The 25522-nt window shown below is 40.2% G+C and overlaps 2 protein-coding genes and 1 long non-coding RNA gene across 6 annotated transcripts in view; 2 read left to right on the top strand and 1 right to left on the bottom strand.

Annotated features, from left to right (window-relative positions):
* Positions 1-12606, top strand: part of LOC148686832 (uncharacterized) — a 28454-nt gene extending 15848 nt beyond the window's left edge. The window contains exons 3-4 of one of the 2 annotated variants that reach the window (XR_015948088.1): positions 7880-7970; positions 12481-12606. This is a non-coding gene — a long non-coding RNA (uncharacterized LOC148686832). The remainder of the gene's footprint in view (positions 1-7879; positions 7971-12480) is intronic. The other variant, XR_015948089.1, reaches the window with a different exon arrangement.
* The window catches only part of KCNMB1 (potassium calcium-activated channel subfamily M regulatory beta subunit 1), a 353074-nt gene that overhangs the window by 240409 nt on the left and 87143 nt on the right, over positions 1-25522 (top strand). The gene's annotated exons all lie outside the window — the stretch shown is intronic.
* Positions 121-25522, bottom strand: part of DOCK2 (dedicator of cytokinesis 2) — a 255397-nt gene continuing 229995 nt past the window's right edge. For all 3 annotated transcript variants that reach the window (XM_060271721.2, XM_088661767.1, XM_060271724.2), the window contains 10 exons: positions 18352-18436; positions 17457-17543; positions 16586-16762; positions 16367-16450; positions 12868-13005; positions 9661-9788; positions 7472-7646; positions 5140-5260; positions 3900-4045; positions 121-1322 (listed from right to left, as the gene is read on the bottom strand). In XM_060271721.2, the coding sequence (XP_060127704.1) occupies positions 1251-1322; positions 3900-4045; positions 5140-5260; positions 7472-7646; positions 9661-9788; positions 12868-13005; positions 16367-16450; positions 16586-16762; positions 17457-17543; positions 18352-18436 (1213 nt within the window). In that variant the 3' untranslated portion in view covers positions 121-1250. The remainder of the gene's footprint in view (positions 1323-3899; positions 4046-5139; positions 5261-7471; positions 7647-9660; positions 9789-12867; positions 13006-16366; positions 16451-16585; positions 16763-17456; positions 17544-18351; positions 18437-25522) is intronic.

Here is a 25522-nt window from a genome sequence, read left to right as displayed (position 1 = left end):
CATCTCAGTTCCATTTGCAGAATATAAATTACCAGGAGGAAGTGAGCTTTTAGACATTCATATTTCCAGAACACACAAACCAAAGTTTACATTTTCATGTTATAACAAACAATTTAAAACTTTACCTTGGAACTTTGAAGCCCCAAAACAGGGCAGAGTTTATTAAATCAGTGCAGTTTTACACAGTAGCCAGGAGATACATAGGCAAATGAATATGTCGAAATGTCTGAGTAATCCCAAATCAAGATGATACATTTATTGACTTTAAAATAAATGGGTAGGTTATGCAATAATAGTACTAAAACCATGTAACTGTACTTTTGTCTCGGAGCAATGAAACAAGCAAAAATGTATAGCATAAGCATGTCGGAAAGGCGAGAAAATCAATTATATTGGCACAGTAGCAATACAGGAAATGTAGAGTTCTCTTGTCAGTAAGACAAGGTGAATTATGCAATATACTGAGGAATTTGGATAAATTCCATGAAGGATGATTCAGAGCAAATGAGAGACCACATATAACATTTGATTAGTAAATTGCAGTAAGTATATAGTCTATAGAAAGGGTGTAAGAGGTTCTTTCATACAGAAACTTTTTCTTACATGTTTGCGGAGTGGGTGTGAAATTAAAACACAAAAGAGCTATCATTCTTGGGGGTGCAGTGGTAATATATGACAAGACAATTTACGACCTTGGACTGTTGTCATGGAATTAAGTGGGGCCTGTGCTTTAATAAAAACAGAATTTCAGTCAACCTATAAACTTCATTGGGAATTTAAAATAGGACTTACCAGTTCAATGAGCTAACTAACACCCGATTTACAAGATCAGTCTTTTAGGTATCTCATAAGTGCAGTGGAATACAGAAGCCAGCACATACACTTAATAAAAAGTGCAAATAAAATGCAAAAGGACTGCATAAATCAGGTTAAGTGCATATTATCTGTCACATTATGTTTTGTGCACAGTGGCAGGTGGATGCTTGTTCTAGTGAGCCACCATGTTCCTAGAATGCCGAGTCTGGGAACTGGCCTAAAGATTACTAAAAATGCCTTGACTTTATAACCTTGTTAGAAATAGAAAAGCAAATATTTTAATTACTATTGTGCATTGATTAAAACAGCAGATGTATAGATTGTGCATTACATGTTATTAAAGTTCTTTTATGCCAGCCTTCCTCTCCGGTTTGGAATCTTGCTTTTTCCCACTTGGCTGGGAAATAACTTCTCTTTCAAACAAGGTAATTTATTCACTGGTCTGGGAAGAAATCAGATTGTCGCTCACTGGTATGCCTCCCATCTTCAAGTTGCTTGGTCCTGTACTGGGTACATAAAAAGAAGGTTGGCTGTCAACGTTTTTCTTCCTCCAGTGATCTTGCTGTAAGCCGGGTGTGGCCAACGTGGCGCTCTCCAGATGGGTTCCAACTCCCATCAGGCCCAGCTAGCATGGTCAATGGTCAAGAATGGTGCGAGTCATAACTGAGCAACTTCTGGATGGCACCACATTGGCTGTAAGCACACCAAATAAGGCGCTGTCCAACAGCTAATCCAGCAGTTTCTCTTATCACCTGGGTTCTCTGTCAGAATGTTCCAGTGCTTTCCTCCCACTTACGTAAATCAGCCTCTAGTGCTTATATGAATGCATGTCATGAAGGAATGCCAAGCCACTCCAACTCCAAGCAGTGATGTTTATTTTTATGTTAAATATTTAACTTGCCTTTCTGTATAAAACCCCAAAACTTAGGTGGCATGGGATTCCTTAAAGAACTAGCTACTAAATCTTGCTGGGTCCCACTGCAACACCCTCTTCTCTGCTACAACACCAGAGCTAGGATGTGTGGTCACAGCCAAGATGATGGTGCTCCTACGTCCTTGGATGTATATACAGTGGTACCTCTACTTATGAACATGATCCATTTTGGGGTGCTGTTTGCACCTTGAAAACTCCGTAAGTAGAGCGTCGTTTCTGCTCATGCATGAAGCGCGCAGATTGCTTCTGTGCGTGCGGCGAACCCAGAAGTAAACACTTCCGGGTTTGCCACGTTCCTAACCTGAAAAGCTGCAACGTGAAACAAACGTAACACAGGGTATGACTGTATTCGATATGACAGCTGCAAGGCAGGTCTTTATTCAGTTTTTTTGCTTTTCATAGACAGATTCCCTTTCAGGGAAAGCATCTAAGCTCTTAGGAGTATCCTTTCTATATTCTCTGTCCTGTATTACTGCAAGTGCAAACATGATACTTAAAATCAGACTTTAAAGTTCAGGGAGATTTCAGAAAACAAGCAGTGAATCAAAGCTGAAGGGTGTTCCTAAGGTTGCTGTCCCTTTGAACGGGAAAACTTCCTTATTCTAAGGAACTCTAATGAAGTCAAAATATAGGTTGACTGACAGATGAATTAAAGCCTAGCTTTTGCTTGGATCTTATTAGTGAAAGAAGTGACTTTTAAAAATATGTTCCTTCTTGTTCCACAAGCTGTTCACTTTTGATGTGATTTGATTTACTACTTCAAGGCTGCAATATTGTGCACACTTAGTTGGAACTATTCCTATTTGCTCAAAAGCAAATCACATTGAGTTTTAAACATGTACATGATCAAAATGCAAGTCAGATAGTCCTGAACTCTACACTTGTGAGGTCAACATAAAAGCTAGATTCTCTGTAAGAGCTTTTTTTGTAAAGTGTTTTTTTTTAAAAAAAAAAACAGGAGTTAAAGAAAACCTTAGTGGCAGATACTAGGTGTGAGCTGATGCTGGGACCACAAAAAATAAAAATAAAACCAGTGGCTGCTGCTGCTGCATTGGGGAACCTATAGCTCTCCAGGTACTGTTGGACTCCCTTCATCCCTCACCATCAGTCATGCTGGCTGAGGCTGATGGGAGCTGGAGGGTCACAGGTTCCCAAACCCTGGGCTCTTGTTTCATACTCATCATCTACTACTGGGCTAACAATACTGATTTACCTTACAGTATTGTAGCAAGAATTACTGAAATATTCTATGTGGCATCCTTTGAACACGTTAATGTTAGTGATCATAATCAGCTAAAACAAAACACGATTCTTGTCTTTTATAACAAAATATGAAAGGGAAATACCAGTCAGAAATCTTCCAGCATTTCAGTGAGACAGTACATATATGGCAGAACTTGCTATCTTTTCATGCACCACAAGAAATACTAGCACCCTCTGCATTTCTAGGTTGCATATTTTGTTTTGCCATTGGAGTTTAGAAAATAATAACATCTCCAGTCATGCTTTTGAAAAAACCCTGATACTTATCAACTTTAAATAGATGTCGGCTGTAAGCCATCACTTGCCTAAACTGTATGTTGCTTTGCAAGCAAAATGTGATTTCATTGAAAGAAGAGAGTTTTGCCTAGAGTACATGAAATGCAGCATTGTTAACACCTTCTATACAAATGTGTATGGAAGCACCACAGTGTAATGTGTGTACCAAGTATGCTGCCTACTATGATCTAAACAGAAATGTGCTCTGTAGTGCTGCTACTGTGTGGTTGAGTTGTTCACCTCACATGGCTTTTGTTTTTGCTTTTTTTGAATCTTAACGAAGCATTAAATTTTTGCTTGGTTGGCAAATAAATCAGGCCAGGAGTACAAGTGAAGGTCAAATGAGACTTCTTGTGTTAACCTAATATTAAAATTGCTGTGCTGGAGCATGGTGTGCATACAGAATAGGCAAATATGAAAAATAATGCAATGAGCAGATAGATTTCCTCAGTAGGTCTTTTTGGGTTCTGCATCTTCAGTCCTTCACCTTTTCAGTGCAAGTTACAAGATCTGCTTTGAAAACACAGGGAAAAGTTGGAGCACATCAGCAGCTAGAAGCTACTCAGACACCACTCTTCAGTTGAGCCCCAACATGAAAATTTTCACTTACTATTGTTTTGAACAGCTGGTTCACTTTCTTCTTTTTTAGAGTTTTCCTGTCTACCTCCAAGATGGGAGGAGGGATGCTTGCCTGGCTCATCCTCTGTGGTGCATTTGGTTCCTCAGGTGGTGGGCAGCACACGGACATAGTTACTCCTTAAAAACAAGCAAACACTGGTACATAATGAAGTAACAAGAGAGAGCCCAAATTAATTAATTCTCAAAAGAAAAGAAAATATCAGCATGCAAATTTGGCATGCAAAAAATGTAACTCCCTGTCCTCCCATGGTTGGACAATGGCAGCAATTAAACAGCTTGACACAAACTGTGAAAGCAAAAAAGACTTTATGCCTCTTAGGGCTTCCATTCAAAGTGCGTGTACAAGGATCAAGATGGCTGATAAGTGTTGCTACCCAATGATTTCTGCAGAAACACCTGTTCCAGAATAAATGACTAGTCTTGTAGGATTTGCCCTACTCCAGATCCAGTGCAATGGAAGGGTTTGGCCTTCTCCCCATCTGTCAGGTAGCTCCCAAGCTTCAAGCAAGATTTCACTCCTCCTCTAATACGCTTGTTTGGATGCTGTGCATCTGGGAGTTCACTGGTAATTGTCCAATGTCCACAAGAGCTTTAGTTAATCAAGTGAAGAGTAAGAACTGCTCATCGAGAAAAGAGCAAGGTGGAGGAGTGGGATACCTGCCTCCATTATTGCATTTATCAGGAGTGGGTTTTGTCTTGCTAAATATACGTCCCAAACACCCTTCCTTCTTTTCTGTGCTACACAAAATACCTGTTCCACCACTTCACAAGTTCTTAACTGCAACAGCAATAGAATATTTATGTTCCTTTGATTTTGCTGTTACTCTTTATTACTCTGATGCTGGCACAAAAGTGTCTATACTTGTGAGTTTCTAAATGGCTCTTATGCCTGTGAGGCTATCTGATCACATTGCTTGTGTTTGCGTCTGTGCACTCTATACACACAGTGATAGTAATCTTAAATGATTGTAACTGTTATGATGATTAGACAACATTGAATAAAATATTAGTTGATGCTTGGCCTGTATCAAATGTCTGCTTTAGGCACTAAAGCATTAATATAATACTTAATATCCAACACATTTTGAATTTGAAAAGATTGAAGTTCTTTTTTAAAACAACAGTGAACAGAAGTAGCCTATTTTATTTTATTTTAATTACAAGCAGACCCAAAGTGCAGAGTTCTCATTCTCTTATCCTAATTGCCTTACCTGGAATGGTTGGCATAGAACGGCTGGCAAAGCTCATTTGCTTGAGAACAGATGTTTTGTGAGGTACCCCCAGATGTTCAGAAAGATTCGTGTCACTCATAAATGCATGTTTTCTTGACAGCTGTGCAGTAACACACAAATCATACAGTACTCAGGAGGGGGAATTAACTGATTTTAACAGTTGCACATAGGGTAAAATTATTAGTGTGAATTTTACCTGTGTTGGCAAACATATTTTTTTCCCAATTATTTGAAGAGATTACTGCTTCCTCACAAGTGAAGCTGCCCCTGGCTAAGCCAGGAAGAATGCAAAATGCTTCATTTAATAACTAAAGATCAGTAAAGCCAAGCAGTCATTTTATTGACTCAGGTATGATGCCTAGGACCATTAAAATCAATGGGAGTTTTTTCCTCTGTAATTCAGTAGAATATGAACTGCGCTCTAAAAATACAGTCCACTGGGAGGTTTTGTACAAGTTATCTTGAAGCTAATGAGAGTTGCCCAAGGGCACAAAAAAGGTTATAGCATCCTTGAAATCTTACTTAGTCAAGCAAGGGGAGGCACTTCAATTTCTTTACTTATAGCTACTGAATGCAGAGGAAAGATCACCCAAACACACTATTTTCTTACAATGGTCTCATTTGCATGTCGCAGTAAACATGCTTACTCTATATGAGCAAAACATACCCACTTCACTCTTTTCCACTGTTGCAAGGAGTGGGGAGGGAATCCACAAATCTTAATATAGCATTAGGTCTTAATCAGGGACTGTAGTTTGTTTCACTCCCAACACACAGTTCCCACAGAAGCCAAATAGACTGGATCTTTCTGCAACACTGGTGAAGTATTGACCACCACACCTGGAGCAGTAGGCCAGGTTGGGGTGGATGGGGGGAGGAAGAGGTCATTTGGCAACAGAGGGGAATGGTTGGGGGCTCAGGGGGAACAGCCAGCAGCTGTTTCGGCTGTCTCTGAGCTTCTGCCTAACTCTACCTAATGGTTTTTACCCTGTCACAAAACTGAAATGAGGCAGAAGCTTTGTTCTATAGGATATCACCAACAGAAAGCTAGCAAAATCCCACTGGGTCATAGTAATTAGAGATACATGCTCAAGGACACATGCTAAATTTCTGAAGGTTAAATAACTGGTGTCATATTCACTTCTCTACCCCATCTTTCTTTATTTGGTGAAGGTGTGGCCAACGCTCTAAATCTGTTCAACATCTGCTTGGCAGGCACAAATTAAGTTTTAGTCATTTATGTCATGATAGTCTTTAAAAACTGAATTTTATACTGATCTCAGCAAGCATATGAAACATATTTAGAATTATTGAATTCTAAAAGTATGCTTACATTTTATGTGATCACAAGTTTACTCCTGGGATGAACAGTAAATGAAGCTGCTGACCATTTAATAGGGTCTTAACAGATTGTATTGGGATAGAACTTTGTCTTTTGTAACAATTCTTTCAAAGGATTTATGATCCAAAGTGATTTCTAGTTAGCTTGCTTCTGGATAGTAAACTAAATTAGATGAGGCTTCTTTACTAAACTGTTTTTGATTTTTGTTTTAATGATGTTGCTTTTTTAATACTCAAAAACATTTGGTTCTTAGGGTTGATGTTATAAAATTGTGCAATGCAAGTTATATAACTCAGGCTGATGATATATTAGTGTGATCAAAGTGCTCAAATGATAGATTGCACACAAAAATGTGCCAATGGTGTAGTCTTCAGCTTGGCACTGTTTATAGAGCACAGTTTGCAAACTTGCAATGCCCTAACAATATTTAATTTCCTTAAGAAGACTCATAATGACCACCTATCCCTCTTGAAAGTATCCAACAGCAATCAGGACCACAAAAGTGCAGCCAGCTTCTTCCTTCTGGATCACTGGTACAACCTCCCACCAAACAAGCCATCTGACTGTGACCAACAGTAATCATAATAATAATCTGGTTCAGGTCAGGATATATTCCTAGCCTCCTTGATTGTTAGGCGTACTGTAACTATACAGGTTCACTTATACCAAATGTGGGGAACCTTTAGATGTTGCTGAACTACAACTCCCAACATCCTTGGCCATGCTTGCTAGGGCTGATGCTAGGGGTTAGCATTCAGCAACACCTGACATGTTCCATTAAGCAAATGTATCTTCCACCACTTACCAAGGTGAGTGTCACATCTTGCAAGAAAACAACATCTTTTTGTTTAATGGATATTGATACTTTAAGGGACACATACGGTACTCTCCAGAAAACATACATCTAATATGAAATTGACAGTTTGTATTCCAGAATTATAATGAGGCTACTCATCTATAACAACGTACGCTTTTCATATCAAGAAGTTCAGGTGATGCTTTTTCATCTGCAAAGACCACACTGCTTCTCTTTGCTCTCTTCCTGCACTTTCTCAGCTTAACTTCAGGCAGGGTGCTTGTCAGGCGTACATTCTCATCTGACACTGACTTGGTAGCCTTTGGAGACAGGACTTCCAGTTCAAAGCTGCAGACAGAAATTGAGGCAAAGCACTTTTAATTATTATGCCCATAGCACTGCTCCTATATTGAAAGATGATTCTATGCAGCATTGCAGGCCCATTGTGCAAGACAGCTCGAGATTTCCTCAGGTGGGTACAGTATACGCATGAAGCTGATGGAGGAGAATAGAAAATGAGGGTCAGAGCAGGTTTATTGGGGAAAGTACCTTTATGTAGTCTTTTTTTTTTTTTTTTGCAGTGGCACAAATGCAGCTGAAAGGAAATGGATGGAACAAGAAGTGACAACAAAGCAAAATAAAAGCAGGTGACCTCAGAAGATTCTCACAGAGGTAAGGTACTGGAAATTGTGGTGAAGAGTTCAAGGCATGGCTAAAATAAGTTTGAATCTCATGCTAGTGAGAGAGGGGAGCTTGGAACCAGAAACAAAACAAAACACTTGAAACATCTGCTCTAAATATTTCTGGGGGTAAGAAAAACAAACTGCATATAAATAGGTAACAATGGTACAACAATTCTTTGTTATGATTTGCAATTTATTTATATACTGATTGTATGTCCAAATGGCTTCTAAGCAGTTTACAACTGTAAAACCAATAAAATGCATGCAAAATTAAAATATCCGTAGTTAACATATTCAAGAAAACAATAAGAATAAGAGTTAAAAGAATATTTGAAATACGGTTAAAACAATAAAATTACTAGTTTTTTTAAATATAATTCTAGGCTGTCTATTGGTGATGTAGCAACTCCAGGATAGTTCATTAGCTGAATGTATTAATTAACAGAACATCTTTGGCATCATCATAATTAGGGGGAATTCCTATGTTACGTTGGAGGACAATGGTGCCAAATTAGAAGTGACCACATTATCTAAAAATATGTGGACAGATAATCCAGGAAGGCAACACTCATGTTTTAAAAACAGTGTGTTTTCAAGCTCTAGTGTTTTCTCTGTGAATAAAGCACACATATTTTCATTTGCCTAATGCATATTTTTGTGGCTATGACTCCTGAAATCACTGTAAGTAGCAAGTAGTGCTGGAATGAGAATTAGTAAGTCTTCAAAGGTTCACCAGCAATCTATGTAGTCAGATTGCCATTGCAAATTTCAAAAGTAGCTTTTAGTATTGAAATGGTTTTCTCTAAGAAATATAAAAGATTAAAAAACCATTCTCAGCTGAGTCATCACATGCTGTATTTTCTCAGGATTCTTACTGTCTCGGCTAAGCCATTGCATGCTAGTTCAGAATTCAGTGGGCAGAATCTTAACAGGGACCAGGCAGTCTGAAAACATAAAAGCAACTCTGGTCTGGCTGCACTGGTTTCCAATGTGTTTCTGGGCCCAGTTCAAAGTACTGGTTTTGATCTATAATAATGATTTTGTTATTTGTACCCTGCCCATTTGACTGGGTGCCCCCAGCCACTTTGGGCATCTTCCAGCATATGCAAAAACATAATAAAATACAAAAACATAATATGCAGCTTGGGAACTGCAGTGCCTTTCAGAAAATTGCTTCCGATATGAACCTGCCCAGATTCTTAGGTCATTATCGAAGTGTGGAAGGGGACTCCAAAAGATAGGGTCTTTTCAGCATTGCTCCTGGGCTCCTGAGGTAGGCAGGGATCAAGATTAAATAAAGAAATAAAGACTCCCTGACTATGGCATGCTCTTTCCCAGGAAGCCTGTCTGGTGTTGGCATGAATATATTTCCATTCTCTCTTTACTCCTAAGCACTTGTTTGTTAATTTTGTCTCCTGCTACTTGATTTTTGTTGTTTGCTAGCTTGTTGTTTTAGATCATCATCATTATGCTGATGTACTTGGGGAATGGTTGGGAGCTAGTGTACGATCGCTATTATGCTCTGGTGTAATTTTTAAAAATTCTCTGTAGTATTATTAAGTTGCTTTGAGAACTTTGTTGTATAATGTAACATTGTAATAGGAAGATGAAGGAGAAAGAAGGAAGAGAAGGAGAAAACTCCTGCCATATCTATATGGAGCGGTCAGTATAAAACTCACCTTTCTGCAGTAGTCTTGTTTGGTGTACCACACTCTGAATTCATAGAGGACAGGGAAATAATAGACATCTGACGATATGATCGCAGCATAGATGTTGGCCGACCAACTCTCCTATCATCAAAATCCGGCTGAATAGGAAATATAAGGTAGTTAATCTTCCCTGGTGGAAAGGGAGATCGGTACTTACCATGAGGTAGAACAGATAAAACTCAAATACCTCAGCAAGGCATTTAACCCTTGATTTTGTTTTCCTTTGATTTAATCCCATTTGTAAAGGTTGCAAATTAAGTGGAAAATAAACAGTGTGTTGTTGGAAGATAATAGTGGAAAGCATGTGTTGAAGACATAAAGGTAGCTCAACTTGGAGCTCAGCAAGCTTCAGTGATGGCATACTAACATAACACACCCTTTCCCCTGCATCTTCTTCTTTTTTCTAACCTTGGTGTTCCAACTGTAACTGGTTTAGAGAGTTAATGTTTAGCCTTCAGTTGTTCAGGGAGAAACTCTGTATACTGGCACTACACCCTATTTTTGAAAAATGAATCAGAAGGCGTGCAAGAGTCTCGATTTTTCTTTCTAACCAACCTTGAAAATGTAAAGGAGGCGGCTACAGTAAACTCGCAAGTTGCACTTGTTTCACTTACGCAATCAAAACCTTATACAGGTGGTGATGGAGATAAACAAATTAAGAAATGGAGAGCAGAGAAAACCCACAATTCCCTGCTCTCCATATATTTATTTTCCCTCCCACCTGCACACCCAGTGGGGTTTCCTCACTTACCAGGCTTTGGGAAGGCAGCACAAGGGCTCTGACAGCATCCCAGAGTCCTACTCCACTTTCCCAAAGCCCAGTAAGCATGACTGTGCCTTCCTTACTGGCTTCCATGAAGGAAGTGCAAGGGCTCTGGGAGCATCCCAGAGGCAGGCAAGGAAGATGCAGTCATGCTCACTGGGGCCTGGGAAGCTGCCGGGGCCCTTCCACGACCTTCCCAGACCCCAACAAGCAGCCTTAAAGGGAGGGGGCAGTTCCAGGGGTTCCTGACTGCATTACTTTGCCTTTGTACTTAAAATAATTCCTGCTGGCTGAGGACTCTCTTCATTCACCCACAGATCAGCCTGAGAAAGGCTGCCTGCAGCAGCTCAGTGTTTCCAGGAAAGATCAAGTCTCCAGGGTTAAGTCACATACAGGCCATACATGATACATTACTTCCTTAGCTAGTGCAATCCATGACTAACTGAGCTGTATTAGATCACCCTCTTTATTTTCAGCTCACATTATCGAAAAAGCCGAAATTTCCTCAGTTACCTAGCATTAAGGTAGAGAAGCTATTCTCAATATGTATAGAGTGTAAAAAACCTGCCACCTCCCTGAGTTTAATACTTGAAAGTCGGGGCCTTTAAAAAAAAGGCAGATTTCAGAGATATTATGAAGCCTCTATGGAAATTGGTATGTAATCTTATACTTCAGGCTCCATTCTGATGCTGTCTCATTTCACTCAGAGAGCCACCTCCGGCAAGAGACGGGAAGCCATTTAGAGCTCCCAAGTTTATTTTCAAATACATTTTACATTTTATATGCAGTGGGAATTGCTTCTCATCTGGTGGACCCCAGGTTCAGAGAGAAGACACAATCACACAGCTGCATTTCACAGGTAACGAGAACACACCAGCCAGCCAAAGAGATGAAAAAACCAGAAGGGGTCTACTCTTCGAATTCATTGGCTTTTATATGTATTGGAATATATATTAAATATTACCATCCCCCAAGCATATTAATTTATGTGGAACATATTCAGAAGTGATGAAATACTTCATTTTGCAACATATACTTGAAGGAAATTACTTTTCATCTGTGCATTGATATGCATGCGAAATTTTCAGCTCAAGTTGGAACCCAGAATAGGCTGGGAGATGTTCAAATCTAAAGGGAGTGAAGAAACCACACTAGTAGTTTGCTTTACATTTAAAACTCTAGAGCCAGGCCGCTATCTTATCCATGTGCTTTATGTCAGCTTGTGCATGTCAGACTCTGGGAACTTCCCCATGGTTTGCTAAAGACCAGGTTAAATTAACTGATCTTGCAGTGAGACACAAATCAGCAACCTGGATCTATTTATACCAAGCCTCCCGTGAGAACAGCTTAGTGTAGCCAGGAGAACCTGGATGCATTTTAGCTGACCTGAAAGTGACATGGACTGTTCAACCAAGCTGACACTGGCTCTTGTCATTCATAATGCAAAAATATGCTTTAGTGCTGCCATGTGGACAATACTGAAAAAGCCTGAGCAACATGTCAGGTTTGTGCACCCCCTTCTTCTCCCCATTTATGGTTGGGAGGAAGACTTTAGCAGATTGTAATTTTGCTATTATTGAATCCCATCTTATTCTGGCTTTCAAGCAAGGGTCCAAAGTTTGTTTAAATGCAACTATGGATACTGAAGCTAGTTTATTAAGTTAATACAAGGGAAGTTAATAAACTTCCATTCATGCACACAAAGTAGACAAATAGCCATAATTTGCATTATTTGGGACTCAGGCCATGTAATTTCCCCCAAGGAATAAGCTTAAAAATTCACCACCTAGAAAGCCTTTCTTCAGTAAAACCAAATCAGACCATTACAACCTGCAAGGGCAGTGTGTTCTCTTCCATATACAACAACCCTCTCATTCCTAATGCTATCAAACATTTCATCTAATTATTCGGCTATTTAGTTGGCTGTGCTCCAAGAGCTGTCAGAAATACATAGTGGCTAATTCTATTGCACAGCCTCCTTATATAACCATTTTAGCCTCAGCTAATGCATTTATGTTTTATTATAGAGCTTGCTTCAGAAGCAGATTCAGCAAACAGCTGGAATCTTCCAAGAACCAGGACCCCTGGATATTCAGTCTGGATCAAAGCTCTAAGCTATTAAAAATTACAGACAGAGGAGAGGAAAGAAAGCAGGGGCTCTAGGTCTTGGCCAGCAAACTTTCATAAGGTTTTTAATTTACCTCCCTAACTACATGGAATAGCTTTCACATAAACAGAAGGATTTTGGCTCTCCGCTAGGGGAAGCCTAGTGCCCCAGAAGTGGATCTGGCTGCTGGATGAAAGCTGATCACAGGCTGCACCTTACAGTCCGATGGTCATTGATTCCTTCCCCATCCCTCTTCAAGCAGCTAAAATAAAAGTTAAAATAGAGAAGTAAAAGCAGGGGATCTTACCAGTTCTCTGACACCATATTGTTTCTCCACTTTGACCTTTAAGTGCCTGAAACACTCCTCCATACGCTCATGGAAAGGACGAAGGTTATCTGAAACTCTCCTCTCATGGATCTTAATTCCAGCTCCAAGAAATGGAATCTGGGAAGAAACAGCAGGAAGAAGTTTAGCCACGTTATCTCCCTGATCTACAGAATGTGTAAAAAATATCCTGCCACAATATAGCCAAGAATTGTAATATATTTGCCAACTGACTTTTCTCTACCTCCTTAGAAACATTTGACAGCAGTTTGGCATCTTACTGTAAACTGAAGACAATTCTAAATAATAAGAGGTAGGTGGTGCAGCAATACAACAGTGAACACATTTACAAAACTAAGTAGGGTCCAGTACGGTTTCAAATTGGATGGGAGACCATGTGTTGAGATTTTTGTATTGCAGGAGGTTGGACTAGATGACCCTTGGGGTCCTTTCCAACTCTGCAGTTCTATGATTCTGTGTGTTTCCTGAGGAAGATCACAGACAATAAGAGGTTTAGATAGATGGAGGCTTTATTACATTTAATGTAGTTTCAATACACATAATGAGAGCAAGGACTCAAAAGCGTTAAGGGCTCTGAACATAATGTGCCAGGGCGCGCTTAATCAGTCCAGATTAGTAACTGGAAAAATATGCTGCAGCAGACCACCATTTCACTTTATCCTGTGCTGCCTTCTTCTGGTGTACTGAGTTAGTTGAATCCAGCCCTATGCAAACAATATTTAGACATCTAAATGAAGGAAAGACGCCATTCCTTATGCCTGAGATTAAATATTTTCTTGCATACACTTACAGCACCCACAGAATAAACACTCTGGGTAACTATCACAGCAAACGGCATTTTTCTTGCTGATTCACAAAGGAAGGAAGAAACTGACAATTATTGGTGCTTACGCGGGAACAGACTGGAAGCAATAAACATTTAGCTCATGAAAAGGAAGCTTTGCCATCACGCTGCATCTCTCATGTAGTTTTGTTGCAACATTAAATGTTTGACAAGAACATAAAAATGAAAGTGATATTTCCAGGAGATCCAATTGCTCTCAGTTTTCCCATCCCTTCATGCTATAGCTGCTAATAACAATGGAACCAATGAGGGCTATTTCTTTCCAAAGTCTGAGCAAAAGCTATGCTCTTTCTATGACATTGCCTAGTATCCCTCTCTAAACTCCTGCAAGGTAAGTTTTAAATTCAATATTTCTCTCTTTCAAAAATAATAATAAAGCATTTCGAGAGAGAGGAGAAATATCAGATATTTAACTTTATGCATGGAGGGCCCTTTGATACATGCACATAATAACTGCTTGCATAGTCCTCTTCCTCTATAATCCCATAAGCCTAGTTGGATACTGAAATCATGCATATAGGGCTTTCCCTAGAGTCCCATGTGCACTGGAAGTTTCTGAATTAGTTAATCTTTTTTATGATACAAACCTTCTTTTCTGTGTTTGCCATTAGCAGCTGGCCTCTTCCCTTTATCTTTTATTTCAACAATATAGGCAAAAGTGTAACATCAGCCGTATTAGAATCTACTTTGCCACCTTGCTGAATCAGAGCTATGCTATTGAAAAGTGAAGGATCACTTCAGAGGTCATTTTTAAAATCCTGCTAACTGACTCATTGGAGGTTTGGGATGATTTTAGCTTTTTACCTGCTCTTCTCTGCAATCTACTCGATTGTTTTTGACAAGGGTCAGTGCACCATTCCACATCCCATAAACAATTTTTAAGCTACTCCTCAAAATAAAAATTAGTCTATTTTGTATGTAGGACACAAAATGGGACTCTGCTTCTACAAAAGGAAAAATACAAATGTAAAAGACAGTTGTCAATCAGCCCAGGACAGATTTCTGTTGGAAATCAGAATACAATGGTACCTTGGTTTTAGAACAGCTTAGTTTATGGACAACTTGGATTAAGAATGCTGCAAACCTAGAAGTAGGTGTTTTGGTTTCTGAAAACTACCTTGGAATAAGAACCGGTTGAGTGTGTTCCATTTGTAAATTGAGTCCCCCGCTGCTGTGGGAAAGCACACCTTGGTTTAAGAATGCTTTGGTTTAAGAACGGACTTCTGGAACGGATTAAGTTCATAAACCAAAGTACCACTGTAATTTTTAATGGTTCCCACTGAATACTTGCTATGTAAATAGTACAACAATTTACTGTTGCTGGTTCCTCAGCTATAGTCCATTTTCCTACCCTTGCAGGGTCAGTATGGGATATATATTTCCTATCTTCTTGTAGGACGTTAACACTCCATTGAGTTTTCACAAAAGCGTATAATACGTTAAACAGGCAGTAGAATCTTCCATCAGAAGCTTAATAAGATTGGCTTCAACAAAGGTTTACAGCAGGGATCCCCAAACTGCAGCCCTCCAGATGTTTTGGCGTATAACTTCCATGATCCCTAGCTAACAGGACCAGTGGTCAGGGATGGTGGGAATTGCAGTCCAAAACATCTGGAGGGCCCAAAGTTTGGGGTGCCTGGTTTACAGAATTGCTGCCAAGGCAGGCCATCATACTATGCAGCTATGTGCGTAGGTCATAGAAGCACAACCACACAACTGGAGGTATTTTGGAAATTTGAACTGCGCCTGACCACTTGGCTAAACTGACATATTGATATTAAATGGAAAGAGCATCTTATTTGTTCCATTATTTGTATATAGTTGTAGCAAAAACTTCTGAAAGATCTCAAGCTTGGTGCACTTTGATCTCCTACCCACAGCTATACCTGCCTAAGATTACAGCCTAGCACTTGATCTGTACACATATATTTTAAAACAATAGGATAGTTTCCTTTCCTATATGTTATAAGGTAGGGGCAAGTTAATGGAACTTTATGGATCCTGAATCTAGATGTTTAACTCCTAAAATGCTTTGAAATTGGCCAGTAAAAGCCAATCAGTCTTTGGATGAAAGTGATCAGCTTTTACTATTTCCATTTCCCCTTATTTTGTGAGATATTTCACAGCAATAACAAAAGGGAAAGTTTAAGTTCTATTGAAATCAATGGAACAAGTTAGCAATGACAAATGTAATTTCCATTGATTTCAATGAGATGTAAATGAGAGTAAGGTCCTTTGAATTGGGTCCACTTGTTTTTCCACACAATCCCATGAGGTTAGATCAGGGGTTAGCATATTTTGGGCAAAGAAAGTCCAGAATATGTCAACTCAACTTCATGATGAGGCTGCTCTTTAATCCCAACTAACACATTTAAAGAATTTTATTATTATTATTAAAAGCCTTTCTGAAAAGCTCCTCGGTAATATTAGTTACATACTGCAGAGCCAGTCAATTTTATTCTCTATTTGGTTACAAAAATATATTAGGAGTAAACATGTGCATATTATACAAGTAAAATCACATTATGCTGCTCTACTAGAAACAAGATCAATAAATGAAGAGGCAGGGAGGAAAGAAGAAAAGGCTTCAGAGAATTGTGCCCAGCATTGTATTACCTGCCAAGCAATCAAATCTTTAAGTCTATTTAGTTTCTCTTGATCCTCAGGGTGGTCCCTGATGTACTCATCAGTGAAGAAAGCCTGCAAGCAGAAAACAGATCATTCCGTCTTTCTTCCTCACATTAGAACAAGCAGTGATATCTCCAAGGTTGTGTTGTTGATATAATAAATCAAAGCAATATTTTAATTTTAAAAGCAACTATTAAAAAACCTTACCTTCTCATATTTAGCAAACCCTCCCATGACGGCAGGATCAACAATTCCATTCAGAAGCATGGACAGAGGGTTAATTGGAAGGTTCTCATCACTTTGGTATTGGTTAACCATGGCCAGAATCTTCTCATTGGTCATAGACATTGTTTCAATAGCATTTTCCAGGGGGCTAATGGTAGTCTGTGGGGAAATAAATCAAGAATATAATTTGTGTAATCTGAAATTGTACTACCTTTCAATTAAATAAATAGATGTTCTGCAAAAAAAAATCTTGAGTGAATTCTGCATTCAAAATGCAGGGTCGACTCCAAAACATATTTTAAAATACATCAGAATTGCCAATATCAAGGAGGAGGGAGGGAACCCAACCCTTGTTAAGTACTACAATGAATTCACTGATAACATCATGTGTTGTTGTTGCTTTGTTATTTATTAGATTTATATAACGCCCTTCATCACAAGATCTCAGAGTGGTTCACAGGATAAAAATACAAGGTAAAAACACAAGAAAATAGTTAAAACAAAAACAACAAAGCAATAAACCCCCTCCCATAAACACATTTAAAAGGCTTTAGAATATTAATCAGCTATATAAAGCAAAAATAAAAATAAAAAATTAACATATAGCACTTAGAGCAACTACCCCCCCGCAAAAAAAACAACAACACCCACCCAAGTTAAAATCCCATCCCCATTAAAACCATATTTTTAGCACAAGGGGCTGGCCATGCCCTCGTGCTGGCACCCCCAAAGTGCCATCCCCAAAGGGACAACACCCTTTGGTGTCTCCCCTTCGGCCTTCCATTGAAATAGTGCTGAGTGTATTTAATGTGTGTTTTTGTGAGTTAAACTGTGTGTTAATTCAAATACACACCTGTGACATAGCGATAACTTCAAACCAACGCAGGATTCCAGGGAGCTTGTAAGCAGTAACAAAGGATGTTCTCTCAATCCACATAGACTATTAAAAGACACACAGAGGGAATAGGGAGTAGTGAAACCCTAATGTTAGGATGTTAAGGCTACTGGAACAAAAATGTAAATTATAGCAGGAAGCTGTTCCCCTCCTTGCCCCACACCAGCATTCTAACAGCAATAAAAATTCAAACATAGACATAGCTGCCAAGTTTTCCCTTTTCTCACGAGGAAGCCTATTCAGCATAAGGGAATTTCCCTTAAAAAAAGGGATAACTTGGCAGCTATGTCATAGAAGAGGCATCTTTCTTAATCCAATTTTAAACTAGGCCACTGTTATGCAAGCTTTAAACATAAAGGGAGAGTCAAGCACAGAAAAATAAACAGGGTAGTGGAGTAAATAACATATTGGATTCTGAACCAAGATTATCTGGAGCAAAAGATTCATGGTATGTCATGACCCACAAATCATTTATTACTTTATCTGCCCTGGATATTACCAGTATACCCATCAGGAATAGTGGAAATATGTTCTCTTTGGCAGCAGCATTCTATGTAGTCAGGAGGGAATGCCCGTTTGTTTCCTTCTCTGGCCCAATTGTGATTAAATTTATCTCCCCAAGTAGAAGGTGAGACTAGGCCCAAGGAACCGACCGTTTTAGAAGACCAGATTCACTTGGCTCTAAATCTATTGAGGCACCCTACTCTTGTCCCATTTGTATGCTGATTCCAATTTTTCTGCTAGTAACACAGCCTGCAATTCAGCCGGGGCCTTTGCCACACATCACCTCTGCACAACTAATGTATGCAATCTTGGTCATTCTGAAAACATAACTGGGGGGGGGAATACTTACAGCAAATTCGTTTTCGGGGTCAACAGACCCTTTCCTGACTGGTCTTGAGTAGTGGAATCTTTGCACATGGTTACACTTGTAAAAGCTGAAAAAAAGAAATATTACAAAACTCTTCAATTGCATGTTTGCTTTACCTTCCATTGAATGTGCAAGTAAAATAATTAAATGCATTTTGTTTGTTTTTTAGTTACAGTACAGTGAACTCATTACAGGCAGCTCTGGTCCATATTGCAAAGGTAACATTGGAGTGAAGACTCAGAGGCTAGCAGTTTTGGGGTGCAGGGAGGAGAGAAGACAGAAAAATGGGGTGGGAAGGGGACTTGCATTAACTAACAGAGTGATTTGGCACATAGGGGAAAGTGAAATGATGACACTTGTTAAAAGTATTATACGAAAACAAAAACAAAAAACGCCAACATTTTCTAAGGTCAAAAAACAAGTCTATCCAATGATTCTGAATAGCAATTTGCTGAAATCTCACTCTGCAGATGCTGCTGTTTCCTGTTGCCAATCTATCAATCCTCTCTCCTACGCCTTTTTTTATGGACAGACATAAAGCACTATGTTTTATGGTGAGCTGTAAATGACCTGGTGAAGCAGATGATATTTTCCTTGTTGATACATGTGATATTTCAACCACTTTGCAGACATAACAAGATCACCTCTTGTGACAATTCCACTTACAGTGCGGAAATCTAGACACTCAAAACCATGAAGCCATAAAACAATTCTGGTTTGCAAAGGGTAGGCAAGCCTTGAAGGAAAAAATCTTACTGAAAGTGATGCAAGAGCACCAGAATCCATGTTTTTTAATGGTGCTCCATGCCCTACATTCACAATTAAATTCAACTGATTTTCATAGCTACATGAAAATGAACAAAATTGTTCTCTTGTTTCTTTAAAATATTTTCTTGCCAAAATTAACTTTTTATTTTCTGTTCATTTCTGTTCTAAAAATCTCATCTGTAATAATTGGTTTCTGAAAACCTCCCTCTAAGAGACAGCAAATGTATTAGGGTAGGGATGTTCCTATTCCCCCCCCCAATAGTTATTTTTAATTTTTAATATTTTTAATATTGTCCAAATGTTTCTCTCTCTTTTTTTTTGTGTGTGTGTGTATTGTGCCTATTATGATTTTAGAATACCATAGTGACTGTAAAATACATGCAAGTTAATGTAATAGGTGCTGTTTCCTACCATTGGACATGCAGCTGTTTTCTATTTCTACTGGATATTTTAGCTATTATTCAGGGTGGATAAAAATCAATGATTTAAATCAGATTTTTTGATTTAAATCGATTTTTTTATTTAAATCAGATTTTTTAAAAATAAAATGCTTTTTGAGGAAAATATATTACCATCCAAAGGTTATTCCATCATGAAATAAAGATTAGTTTTTTAATTATGTAGAATAAGGTTGTATATGTTTAATTTTGGGGGTAAATGAATGCCATTAATCCATTCACAATGTCATGCTCTTCCAGAGGTTTTTGTAAGATTATTGGGCAGTTTCTCTGCCTACAAGATATTATCACAGATGCTTGGTTTACTTTTGCAGTTCTCAAAACTGAATTTGACTCAACAGAGATCACATGCCTCTTCTTCACAGCAAAAATGTTATAACATGAACAGAGTTGAGAAAAAGGCCTTAATCCTATTGTTCTACAAACCTATGAATACAGAAACAACCCCTTCAGTGCTAAGTTTCAAGAAGTTCAGTGAATAGAATAGAAACAATATTTTTCTGATTGTTTGGAGTGGACAGTATTTAAGTTTTTCATGTGTAGGCTGGGCTGACAGTCTAAGTTTCTTAAAATATATATATTTGTTTTTGTTTAGCCAAATTAGTTAACAAACATGGATGTTTGTTTAAGCAAATAACATATGCTGTAATGTTATTCAGTTGAATAAATCTATTTAAATTGTTATTGTTAAGGTAATGGTTATTTTTCTCCTTCCTAAGTACAACAGTAAAGTTGTCCAAATATGAATGATTAACCTATTAAACTGGGGATAAAAAACTAATATGAAAAGTTGTTATTCTAAAAATCTTCATCTACTTGCATATTAAAGTTATACCAGCAAGAATTAGTCGTTATGTAGAAAACTATGATTTAAATCAAGCCTTACTGACTAGTGATTTAAATCGTGATTTAAATAGTTTGATTTAAATCAAATCCACCCTGCTATTATTTGACTCTTTGTTGTGTACAGTGGTACCTCGGTTTGCAAACGCAATCCGTTCCGCGGAGCACTTTTGCGGATGCAGATCGCATCTGCGCATCCGACGCCACGAAACCCGGATGTAAACACTTCCAGGGCCGCGACATTCATAAACGGAGGTTTTCTTAAAAGGAGGCAGTCGTAAACAGAGGTTCCACTGTACCCACGTTTCCATTCAACCCTGTCATCAGTAAAACAAAGAGCAGGGGAGAAATGTAGGCTATGATATCTTTTCTACTTTGATTTTCCACAAAGGTTTTCAGAATTAAACATGGATAACTATTAATAAGAAGTGTATGCTTCTTATTAATTTGTTGCCATTCAGTCAGTCAGCCACATAGAAGGCAAAAGTGGGGAAGGCGGACACAGTTAAGCACACATGAACCAAACTGAGAAGATAATTGATGCCCCCCGGCCTAGTACTATCTACTTTGACTGTCTTCATGGCAAATATATCTCCAGGGCTCTTTCTCAACCCCAATACCTGAGATCGTGTTGAACTAGAGAGGCTAAAATTTGAACCTGAGAACTCATGCTATTTCACTGAGTGAGGAGCTCTGGACTGTAAAGTGGCAAACTAGTCCGCCCAGAAGATGGAAGATGTTGGATTGCATATATCATTTTTTATTATAATAATAATAATAATAATAATAATAATAATAATAATAATAATGGTGATGATGATGATGATGATGACTCTCTTAATCATGGTGACTGGAAAACTCACCTTTTTAAGTGTGTTTCTGAAGTCAAGATAGTGATATCTGTTTCAGATCCAGCTGTCTTAGTTTAATTATAAAAGTCTATGTCTAGAAAATAATGCAATCCTATATATGTCTGCTCAGAAGTAAGCCCCACCAAAATCAATGGTAAAAACAACCAACAAGTCATGTGGCACCTTAAAGATTAACCAATTTATTACGGTATAATCTTTTTGTGGTCTGTGTTTCACCTCATCAGCTACATGAAGTGTTTCCTTGAGTTCCAGTGGAAAACTCACAGGCCAGTTTCCCAGAACAGCACTATCCATGTATAAGAGGAAAGCTTGGGGGAACTCCAGGGCTCGCAAAAGTACAAATATAAGGCAGGAGATAGGCTCCAAACTGCTCAAGGAGGACCAAGCAGGATCAGTGGGCATGGAATACAAACTGACTTGGAGGAAATGAAAAACTGGGGGCAAAGGCATGGCTGGGTGGCATCCTAAACAAGAATACTCTACTGTGCAACGTTTTGTTGCAGGTCCTGAATGTATAACTCCAAACAGTATGAGGTGCTGAATATATAATACTGAATTGCAAGAGTCTTTGGATAGAAGTGCACAGTGATACAGTCATTGTTTATGAGCTAAGACAGGAAAAGGTAATGGGGCAGCAAGAGGAGGGAAAGACATTTAACTGGCAGCAGGAAGTGCACAAAATCCATGCAGACCTAGTAGCAGAGGGGCTTGAAGAACGGGTAGCCAGATGGACCATGTCTGTTCAAGACACCACCACCACCACCACCTATTAATTATTTGTACCCCGCCCATCTGGCTGGGTTTCCCCAGCCACTCTGTGCGGCTTCCAACAGAGATTAAAGGTGAAGGGACCCCTGACCATTAGGTCCAGTCGCGGATGACTCTGGGGTTGCAGTGCTCATCTTGCTTTACTGGCCGAGGGAGCCGGCGTACAGCTTTCAGGTCATGTGGCCAGCATGACTAAGCCGCATCTGGCTAACCAGAGCAGGGCACGGAAACGCCAACAGATATTAAAAATACATTAAAACATCAGTCCGTAAAAACTTCCCTAAACAGGGCTGCCTTCAGATGTCTTCTAAACGTCAGGTAGTTGTTTATTTCTTTGACATCTGATGGGAGGGCATTCCACCCACAGGGCGAGCGCCAGGCCCTCTGCCTGGTTCCCTGTAGCTTTGCTTCTCGCAGTGAGGGAACCCCCAGAAGGCCCTTGGTGCTGGATCTCAGTGTCCGGGTAGAACGCGATGGGGGGTAGAGACACACCTTCAGGTATACTGGGCCGAGAATAGGAAGTCAAAGGGACAGACAACTGAAGTTTCTGAGCCCAGAGTGTGCAAAAGGGGAGAAAGAAGACAGAGGCACCTGTGTAAGTTTAGGTGACTCAAATGGGAGCAGTTATGGAGAAGGAAGATAATGGAAGGGAAAGAAGGCATCATTGTACAGATGTTGTTGCCCATGAGGTGCATGCTCATTTGGGTGACCTGCTATGATCATAAACAGCAAACTGCACATGGGCGTAGGCAGGGGGGCAGGAGGGGGCAGCTGCCCCCCCCCTAGAAGCAAAAAATAATAATGTATTTTACAGACCATAACCAGCACTTTTCCCCTCCAAAAACTGAAGTGGAAAGGGCTTTGCTTTAGCAAGAGCAGCTAAGTCTCCGCTTGCTGGGGGGGGGGGACACAGCAGTAACAAAAACACATCAAATAAATAAAGCAAAGTGGCTACCAGTAGTTAAGCAGTTAAGACAATGGAGCAGATATCCCCAGGCAAGATTCGATAGCTGACCATTTCACCCTATTGTTCTTAAATGGGAGTTGTTAATGAGCATTCAGGAGCATTAAGAGTTCTATTGGCGATTTAATGAGGGTGCAGACTCAGAGGATTCAATTTGACTAAGGTGGCTCTGCAAGGCTAAAAAGAAGTGAATAAGAAAGGGGGGAGGCTGTAGCTTTGACAGACACAGTGATGTTTATAAAAAGCATTGGTGTTCCAGTCTGCCCCTCCTCCTGCATCTGTATACTGTAAATCAGGGGTGGCCACCTCCCAAGAGACTCTGATCTACTCAGAGTTTAAAACTGGGGGTGATCTACCCCCTTTTGGGGGGTTCAGGTCAAAGCTGCTGAGTTTTTTTTAAAGGAAGGGAAGCCCTGTTTTTTGGGGTTTAGGTCAAACTTGTTGAGCTTCTTTTAGGAGGGAGGGAGGCCCATTTTTGTTTAGGGCTTCAGGTCATAGTTCAACTTTTTTGAGGGAGGAGGAAAATTTTGGGTGAGCTTTTTTTAGGGGTGCCAGTGACCTACCAGTGATCTACCACAGACATCCAGTGATCTACTGGTAGATCACAATCTACCTGTTGGACGTGCCTGCTGTAAATCAAGCAGAGAGAAAGCTGCTTACAAGGCTCCTGTACATGCAGAGTTCCAGCATCACAGCGTCACCCAGAGGCACCCACAAATATGAGTTATCCCTCTCTCTATTTCTTCCTTCCTTCCCTCTCTCTTCCATCCTTAATAAAATACGGGGGGGGCAGATAAGCCCCACATAGAAAGCCCATCAACATGGGGGGATGACTCTTTCAAATACGGTATTTACCAGTAATTGGGGGGGGGGAGAGGCACCTGGGCCTCTAGGAGTTGGCTGCTATGCCTAGGAGTAGGACAATTCAAGAAAGCAGAACGATGCATTTGGTATGGTAATATATCAATAGAATCGTAGAATTGTAGTCGGAAGGGACCACAAGGGTCATCTAGTCCAACCCGCTGCAATGCAGGATTTTTTTCCTAAGGTGGGGCTTGAACCATGGTTGAAATATTATGCTGATATGCAGCAACACCTCAGAGCCGTCGTGGCTGCGGCCATGCCTTGCCCCGCCCTCGCCCGCCCTTCCACCCCCTCTCGCCTGCCCGACCCTCCTGTCCTCTTGCTGCAGAGTTATCCCTCTCTCTATTTCTTCCTTCCTTCCCTCCCTCTTCCATCCTTAATAAAATACGGGGGGGGCAGATAAGCCCCACATAGAAAGCCCATCAACATGGGGGGATGACTCTTTCAAATACGGTATTTACCAGTAATGGGGGGGGGGGCACCTAGGCCTCTAGGAGCTGGATGCTATGCCTAGGAGTAGGACAATTCAAGAAAGCAGAATGATGCATATGCTATGGTAATATATCAATAGAATCATAGAATTGTAGTCGGAAGGGACCACAAGGGTCATCTAGTCCAACCCCCTGCAATGCAGGATTTTTTTCCTAAGGTGGGGCTTGAACCATGGTTGAAATATTATGCTGATATGCAGCAACACCTCGGAGCCGTCGTGGCTGCGGCCGTGTCTTGCCTCGCCCTCGCCCGCCCTGCCACCCCCTCTCGCCTGCCCGACCCTCCTGTCCTCTCCAGCCAAGCAGGGTAGCCGCCAACGCTACCAGCCCCAGAAGCACAAGGTGGCCGCTGCTGCCGCTGCCACGATGTCATCAGGCCCGCTGGCCCTTTAGCCCCGCCCACTTCGTGGCCCCTCCCCTTCCGTGCCTTGGCACCGCCCCTGAACGACCATGGCTTGCCCCCCCCTAGTTTTGATCCTGGCTACGCCCCTGAAACTGCACCTTCTGCTCCCTCCATTCAAGCTGCTTATGACCTGGTCTGGTAAAGATGACACTGTAAATGCGTACACACATACAAGTACACACACAAACACTTCTATAATTACTTTTGTGTGGTTACCAGTCTACTGGCCCAGAGCTAATGCAACATTAGCAGCAAGAGGGAAGGCTTGTTTCCCCACTAGTTATTTCTACCCAGGTCTATTTCCTCACTACAGTGGTACCTGGGTTCCCGAACAGCTTGGCTCCTGAACAAATCAGCTCCTGAATGTCACAAACCCGTAAGTAAGTGTTCTGGTTTGCAAATGTTTTTGGAAAGCTGAATGTCCGTTTTGGCTGTCGGCATTGTCTCTGGGGCCAATCGGAAGCTGCACCTTGGTTTGCAAACGTTTTGGAAGTCTAATGGACTTCCAGAATGAATTGAGTTTGGGAACCAAGGTACCACTGTAACTATTTCTACCCAGCAAACAATAGGAAGGAGATCACAAAGTCTTTAGGTAGAGAGAAATGAATCTTAGACACTGATGATGAAACAACAGAAAGATTTGACCATAACCTCAATTACAAAATATAGTAATGAGGGGGTCAAGAGCCCTATTAGGTGCTCTTGTTGAATATATGTTGAAT

The sequence above is a fragment of the Zootoca vivipara genome, chromosome 2 (genome assembly GCF_965207765.1).
Source record: "Zootoca vivipara chromosome 2, rZooViv2.hap1.1, whole genome shotgun sequence".
NCBI lineage: Eukaryota > Metazoa > Chordata > Lepidosauria > Squamata > Lacertidae > Zootoca > Zootoca vivipara.
Note: the sequence above shows the minus strand (reverse complement) of the source record. Positions and strands in the feature narration are given on the sequence as shown.